This window comes from Coffea arabica, chromosome 7e (assembly GCF_036785885.1).
Source record: "Coffea arabica cultivar ET-39 chromosome 7e, Coffea Arabica ET-39 HiFi, whole genome shotgun sequence".
NCBI lineage: Eukaryota > Viridiplantae > Streptophyta > Magnoliopsida > Gentianales > Rubiaceae > Coffea > Coffea arabica.
Genome location: NC_092323.1, coordinates 42,114,127 through 42,122,311, shown reverse-complemented (window position 1 = coordinate 42,122,311; position 8,185 = coordinate 42,114,127). Strand labels below are relative to the sequence as shown.

General features: G+C 34.7%; 1 protein-coding gene across 3 annotated transcripts; it reads left to right on the top strand.

Annotated features, from left to right (window-relative positions):
• The first annotated feature begins 4,007 nt into the window (after positions 1 to 4,007).
• LOC140004413 (uncharacterized) lies at positions 4,008 to 7,188 on the top strand. Of its 3 annotated transcripts, none has more exons than XM_072059092.1 (3): positions 4,008 to 5,305; positions 6,110 to 6,347; positions 6,820 to 7,188. In XM_072059092.1, exons 1-3 carry the CDS (start codon positions 5,286 to 5,288, stop codon positions 6,928 to 6,930), a joined length of 369 nt encoding a protein of 122 aa, XP_071915193.1. In that variant the 5' UTR covers positions 4,008 to 5,285; the 3' UTR covers positions 6,931 to 7,188. The 3 variants fall into 3 exon arrangements, with proteins under 3 accessions (XP_071915193.1, XP_071915195.1, XP_071915194.1); XM_072059094.1 differs by lacking the exon at positions 4,008 to 5,305 and adding an exon at positions 5,316 to 5,485; XM_072059093.1 differs by lacking the exon at positions 4,008 to 5,305 and adding an exon at positions 5,316 to 5,492.
• The last annotated feature ends 997 nt before the right edge of the window (positions 7,189 to 8,185 follow it).

Genomic DNA, 8,185 nt, shown 5'->3' with positions numbered 1-8,185 from the left:
CTTTGTTCTCTCATGAAAAACTGGATTTGATAGTAGATGAAGGGCAGCATTGTCACATCATAACTTCATTGGAAGTGAATTATTGATTCCCACGTCACATAATAATTGATGTATCCATATAAGCTCACAAATGGATTGTACCATAGACCGGTATTCAGACTATGCACTAGAGCAAGATAATACATTTTGTTTCTTACTTTTCTATGACACCAAATTATCTCCCAAAAAGACACTATCTAGTTGTAAATTTTCGATCAATTTTAGAACCTGTCCAATCTGCATCTGATAAGCATTCAACATGAGAATGGCCATGATTATCATATAGTATACCACGTCCTGGAACTCCTTTAAGGTAGCATAAGATTTGCTCTAAAACTGCTCAATGGGTGGTTCTTGGTGAGAACATAAATTGACTCACAATACTAACTGGATATGCAATGTTCGGAGGAGTCACAGTAAGATAATTCAACTTTCCTACTAATCTCCGGTACATTTCAGGATCTGAAAATAACTCCTGATCATCTGCTGTAGGTTGCATGTTGGGGATCATTGGTGCACTACATGGGTTAGCACCTAACTTTTCTGTTGTTTTCAAAAGATCAAGAACATACTTCCTTTGGCATAAGAAAATACCTTGTTTACACCTTGTAACTTCAATACCCAGAAAGTATTTCAACATATCCAAATCCTTTGTCCGGAAGCGTGATTGAAGAAAATTTTTGAGAGTTGCAATACCTACAGTGTTACTTATAGTGATAACAAAATATCATCAATATAAACAACAAGTAGGATAAGACCAGTTTTAGATCGTTGATAAAAGACAAAATGATCTGAATTACACTTTTTTCATGTCAAACTTTTGAACCACCTCACTAAATCTCCCAAACCAAGTACGAGGACTCTGTTTTAAGCCATATAATGACTTTTGAAGTCTACAGACCTTACCAGACTTCTCTTGAGCAACAAACCCAGGAGACTGCTCCATATAAACCTTCTCTTGCAAATCTCTATGAAGGAAAGCATTCTTAACATCTAACTGGTACAATGGCCAATTATTAGTAGCAACAAGGGAAATAAATAATTGAACAGAGGTGAGTTTTGCCACAAAAGAAAACGTGTCTGAGTAATCTACTCCATATGTTTGAGCATACCCTTTTGCAACAAGACGGGCTTTGAGGCAAGTAACAGAACTATCAGGATTAACTTTAACAGCAAACACCAATTTATAACCAATAGGTTTCTTACCTGTTGGTAAATGAACTAAATTCCAGGTACCATTATTGTCGAGAGCTATTATTTCTTCCTTCATAGCAGCCCGCCAAACTGGATGTTCCAAAACCTCAGATAAGCATTGAGGAAGAGATATTGAATCTAAAGAAGCAGTAAAATAACCCAAGGAGGGAGACAAATGATCATATGAAGCAAATGATGAAACTGGGTAAGTGCACCGTCTTTTACCTTTTCTTAAAGCAATAGGAAAATCAATACTAGAATTTGTTAATTGAGAAAGCGATGGATCAAAACTCGGATCTGTAGACGGAGAAGGTGGTGGACGATGTGAGTCTATGTGTAGGATGATGAGAATACGCTTGAGTGATTGGTGGTCTTGTAGGAATAGTTGTTGTAATAGTGTAAACTAGAATATCATCTTCCTTCCCTTTACTATTGTAGACATTAGATTCAAGAAAAAATAGATGTATCTCAAAAAATGTAACATCAGTAGAGACTAAATAACAATCTAAAATTGGAGAATAACATCTATATTCTTTTTGAAGACGTGAATAATCCAAAAACACACACTTGAGAGATTTGGGATTTAATTTAGACACTTAAGGACGGGTATCATGAACAGAACAAGTATATCCAAATATACGTGGCTCAATGGGGAATAAAGATTGGGTTGGAAACAAATTGAATAGGGAATCTCACCAGCAAGCACAGAAGATGGCATGCAATTAATTAAAAAACAAGCTGTTGTAACCGCATCTGCCCAAAATTACTTAGGACTTTTATGTGGAGTAGGAGGGTTTTAGTAATGTCTAATAAGTGCCTATTTTTTCTTTTAGCAACAACATTTTGTGGTGGTGTGTCAGGACATGAAGATTGGTGAGAGATTCCATTTTCTGACATATATGAATTAAAAAATTTAGAAAAGTACTCTTTTGCATTATTACTTCGTGAAATATGGACAGACACATTGAATTGTGTTTTTATTTTAGTACAAAACGAACAAAAGATACTAAATAAATTTGAACAACTTCTCATTAAATATAACCAAATAACATGAGTAGTCATCAATAAAGGTGACAAAATATTTAAAATCAGACTTAAATACTATTGAATAAGGGTTCCATATATTAGTGTGTATTAATTCAAAGGGAGACGCAAGCCGTTTATTGACTCTAGGCAAGTAAGGCAAACAATGATGCTTGGCAAATTGGCATGACTCACAATCTAAATGGGATAAATTTTAAAAATTTGGAAACAACTTCTTGAAGGTGGGTAGAGATGGATGATCTAAACGACAGTGAACTTCAAGAGGATTCAAGGTGGATGAACATGCAACAAGTTTCGGTGCTTTCATTGAAGGGGTTTCAAGTGTATAAAGACCGCCAGACTCACGTTCTTTACCAATAATCTTCCTTGTCATAAGATCTTGAAAAACACAGTATTCGGGAAAAAATGAGACAGCACACTTGAGAGCTTTTGTAATTTTACTGATTGAGAGTAGATTGAAAAAAATTAGGTAAACATAAGACTGAAGATAAGGGGATAGATGACATAATAATTGTTACACCAGAACCCACAATTGAAGCACATGACCTATCAGTCAAAGTAACATTCAAATGATCTTTGTTAGGATTAAAAAAGGAGAGGATACCTTTATTACTGGTCATATGATCTGTTGCACCGTAATCGATGATTCATTTGTTAGAAGATAACACAAGGCATGTAGTAGGATTACCTGAGTGATCAATAGAAAGAGGATTGGTACTAGAAGATGGGTTAGTAGATTTTTGTGACGCCTGGAACTCAGTAAAATGGGAAAACTTATCAGCCGAGATGAGTATGGATTTGTTAGAAGGTACATAATTATTCTTCTGGGTTACAAACTTGCAAATGGGGATGCTGTTGAGGTCTACTATGAAGGTCCCAACCCATACGTATGGTATGGCTTAGTTTCTTTCAGTGATAACAGACTTGTTGATTTGAGTTATATTGTTCATAACTAGCAGTCCCACTTTTACCACTGTTTCTACTATTATTTCCTTGACCAGTTTCACTTCGACCCACAAGGGCACTGTTAACATTACAAATAGACAAAGATCTCTCAGTTCTAAACACTCGTGTGAAAGTGTTATGGAGGGAAACAATCTCTGGGTTAGAGAGAATTTGTGTTCAAGCAGCATCAAACTCAATTGGTAATCCTGCAAGAAAACTTATTACAACCATTTGTTCCCGTTGAAATTGTTGAGTTTTTATATCGGTACTGAACGGAAGGAGAGAGGTCAATTCCTAATGTACTCGTTTAAAATCCATAAAATATTCTATAAGAGATTTTTGTTGTTTTTTCGGACGGTAAAATTTCTTGCAAACGTCATATATATGATTTAAATTACCTTTACCAGAATACAAGAAAGCCAAATCTCTGTTTTTAAACTCGGACCGGACCAGCCGGTTCGATCGATCGGACCGAGAACCCGTCAGTTGGCTGGTCCGAGTTAATCGTAAAAACGGGAAAATCAAAAACTCGGTCAAACCAGGTCAAAACTCAGGTTTGATCAGGTTTTGGCCCGGTTTGATCGGAAAAATGAACCCGATTTTTTTTTTTTACTTTTTTTTAAAGGTCAGAATATTTTTATTATGATGTTTTGATCCTTAAGTTGTTAAAAATTATTAACATACCTCAAATATTTCATACTTTATAAATGTTGTTTTAAAGTTTAGTATTATTTTTCAATTAAATCCATAATTTTAATTCTAAACTTGTTAATGCTTATTAAATAATATAAATTGCTACTTGATTGCTCTAATTTATTTGTATTTTCTTATTAAATATATTTGAAACATCAAATATATATATGAATATACCTTTATTAATATTAACATATTATTAATATTTTACATATAATATTTTAATTTTTAAATAAATTTTATTTATGACGTCATCCGGTTCAACTCCTATCGAATTCGGTTGAACCCATTGACCCCTGACCCTTGAGCTCGACCGAGTCGATATCCGGTTTGGTTCTAAAAACATAGAGCCAAATAATTCATAAGACCTTTAACATACTCACAATAATTGATGAGACTGACTATCTCAGTATCAATAGAATTTCGGATCTGCAAAAATAGTTTCGCATCTTCTCTTAGCCAAGCCTTCGTTTCTTCCCTATTAACGGGTGGGTTATCAATAAGATGATTATCTCTTTCGATGCTGCGCAGATATATCCGGATAGTTTTACTCCAATCTAAAAAATTTTTTCCACTCAATATGTGTTTAGTAATCTTTGATGTTGTAGGAATAATATCAGAAATTAATGTTTTCATCTCTTTACTATTACCTATCTTATCTGCCATTATAGTTCACACAAGAAAGAAGTAAAAGTGACTCAATAGGATCATGTCAAAAACAAACTGATAATCAAAGTCTAAAGCTCTGATACCATGAAAACTAAAAAAAAGGAGAGAAAACACACTTTTTCATTGTACTTTTAGAGTATATAATGTACAAATATATACACAAGTGTGACCTGATTTAGATCAGAAAATCATGCTAATCTACATCAATCTATAATCTAATCAAATCTTCTAATATATATTACTAAAATCAAAGCAAATCAAATCAAATCTAATCCGTCCTAATATCTATATATAATATAAAATCAAATCATGATCAGATCACATATCTACAACATAGATAAAGACGGGCATTTGGTGGTGAAACATCCTATGCAATACAGACAACTAGCAATGACTTTCAGTTATTGGATTGTGCTCTTAGTTGGCAAAATTGGTCTTGTCCTTCAAATCAATAATCTTTTGGCTTACAAGTAGTACAAACTGAATGGTTGAGCCCGTCTTGTACTTAGCCAGTAGAAAACTTTTTTCGTATGTGCATTCTAGTGATAATTTTGCATGTTTGTCTTGTGTGTGCTGCAGCAATGAATTTATAGTGACTGAGAATCCAATAGAGTTCATTTACACTATAAATAAAGATAAATGCTTGTGTAAATCTGTTTACCTGAACTGATTAGAAAATGACCAGTTTCTCGTGAAACTTCATGGTGATGCTTCTTTTAAGGTCATGTATATTCACTTATTATGTGGCCTTTTGATCAGTCTATTTCCTTTTGTCTGTCTAGGCTTAAATACAGCATAGCGTGGTTGCAGACAAGGGGCTTAAGAAACCCCTGTTTACAGCTTCACGCTTGAAAAAGGGGGAAGTGCTCTATTTGGAAACCCATAGCCGCAGATAATGGTGGTTGGTGGTATTTAACAAATGTTTTCTTCATGCTTCTGGTTTAAGTCAATGTATTTTACTAGTTCCATGTCATGATGCAACCTTTTGAGAAAAATCAATTCTTCATTTTTTATAGAATATATAGACAGGAGAAAGGTGGTGCTAATCAAACTATTTGAGATTTGTTGGTATTTTTTAGAAGATTCACGTGTCATATTATGCTCAGTTTTATTGTGAGCATTCTTGGTGAAATTATTTTTCAGTATCCGTTTTGACAAATAGGAAAGTAAAGTTTCTACTGGGGGCCTTTTTTTTTTTTTTTGGTTTTTTAAGGACAACGATAATCGAGCTATACACATCATTTTTTGTTATGATGAGTTTTGTTTTAGCATTTTCTGATTAGCCTGGATCAAAATTTTCTGAGTTATTTGTTTGTTGGCTAGAGGCGTTGAGAGGGGAAAAGAATGTTTAAATCTTTTTCTTTTCCTTTTATTTTACATAAAAGCAAGCTGTTAGCATTTTTATTTATCTTGATGCATGGGATTGTCTTCTTTCTTCTTTCTTCTTTCAAGATGCAACCTGATAATTGCTATTTCCTCCCTGGCAGCTTGCTGTTCATTTACTCTTTAACTTGTGTAAATATAGGTTTGAGCTTTGCTTTGCTGGAGAGAAGATGTTCAAGGCTACCTCAGTGTGTCAGGCCCATGGAGCAGAAACTGAAAAATCTTTGACTCATGACTTGCATGCTTCAAATGATGAAAAAGGTTTGGTGGATGGTGAAAGTGTTGTTATAGATGCATTTCGATGGTCTCGTTGTAAGAATATCCTTCACGAAACAAAGATGATATCAATTGGGATCCCACTGCCCCTTGAACATGTGGAGGTATTGAGAAGTTAATACATCTTTGTAGGGTCGTTCTGCTGCATCCAGTATGAGATTGACCCTTTTTAGGATACAGTGAAAGTAGATCAGCCACCTTTTGGGGTTCTTGTCTTCTCTTTCCTTGTATTATGAGTTAATCTGTGAATATTTAGTTTGACATGAAGAGTTCACGACTAAAAGCATAATGCAATTTCTGTAATCACAAGTTTTGGTTTCTAAGGATTGTTGTAGTTTTCTAAAATTATTAAGCTTTTAGTTTTTTCGAAAAACTTGTAAATGGTATCCCTTGCAAGTTTAATGGACAAACCAATGAAAGAGAGTAACAAACAATTGTACATGAATGTGTAAACAAAATGAAATGACTTGGGACTCTTAACCTGGTAGTGTTGTCTAGGAAAAACTAGCACAATGTCTCTGTTACAGAAGGTCCATTTTTCTGAACTTCTGTTGTGTTCATGAAATTATTTGACAGGTATTGGCAGACAATCTAGAGTGGGAGGATATCAACTGGACGTCTACTGGTGTTGTGATTGCTGGGAAAGAATACCATCTTGCCCGGGCACGGTTTATGTCTCCTAATTAGCTGTGGTAGAGTCAAATTATCATGAACTTTTCGTCATGTAATAGACTTCAGAGTTTATAGACTGATGGTGGATGCTCCAAACCAATGCTATACAATGAACTTTAGACTATTTTGGAGATTGCTGTTATTAGCTTGTAGTTGTTTTTAATATTCCTCCTATATAACCAGAATTTCTTCAAAAAATGCTCGTGGACCACACGGGCTTATAGTTGGAAAGAAGCTGATTCATTTGGGGTATGTAGTGAAGTAACTTGTGAAGATTATTACTAGATATTTGTGATAGGAACTTAGAAATTATTTTCGACTGGGTTGTGTTGATTTTTCTGTGAACTTATGTTTAGGCTTGAAAAAGTTCGAATAATTTGCCACAGGATATTCAGGAAATTTAGCTTGTACCAAGTCTGTGAAAGTGTGTGCTACACTGGGTCGATATGGTTGAAGTGCAATTATTACAAGTAGGCATCAGGGTTTGTTGAAACATCAATTTATGCGCCAACCTTGAATTTTTTTTTTTTCCGGAGACGTCAACTATTGTATAATCTAACCTATTCTACAAGGGGAGGGGCGAGCCTAAGGAGGTCCAGGGATAATCCGGAGGGAATTAAATCACCACCGGACCAAACGGGTGCACAACACACCCGCCTGAATTTTTTTTGAAGCAAATCATTTAAATATGATATTTTTGGTGGGAGGCAAGGTTTCGTTGCACCCTACCAAACTAGGTGGTGGCCAACCCTGAATTGGTTTTAGGGAATGGGGAACTTGAAGGACTTGCGGTAGCTTTTGAACATAATTCCTAAATGAGGCACCAGTCTCATAACAGAAAAGCAATGCCATAAATGAACATGTAAGTACGGAAATTCTAAAGAATGATAAGAGTGGTTTGAATCATTTCAGTGGTAAAGCTGTTCGGACAAAGTATATGAATGATACGAAGACAAACGCTGAAGTCAATGTAGCTTTGCACGGAATGTGCGCCGGAGCTGTTGTCTTGTGCTGTTCAGTCTAGTTGTTATTAATGTTTTAATAGGCAAAGGCGTTGGGCGGCATTTAATATCCGTTCTAATAGGGTGAAAGCTCCGCGGCATGAGGGCGTAAGCTCCGTGAATTTTTATTTTTTAAATATATATATAAATATGATATATAGATATATATTATAAAAAATTCATTTGAAGATATAAATAAATATAATAAAATTAGAAAATTTGTACAAATAAAGAATTATTATTGTATGACTCTAACTAATACTTTAAGA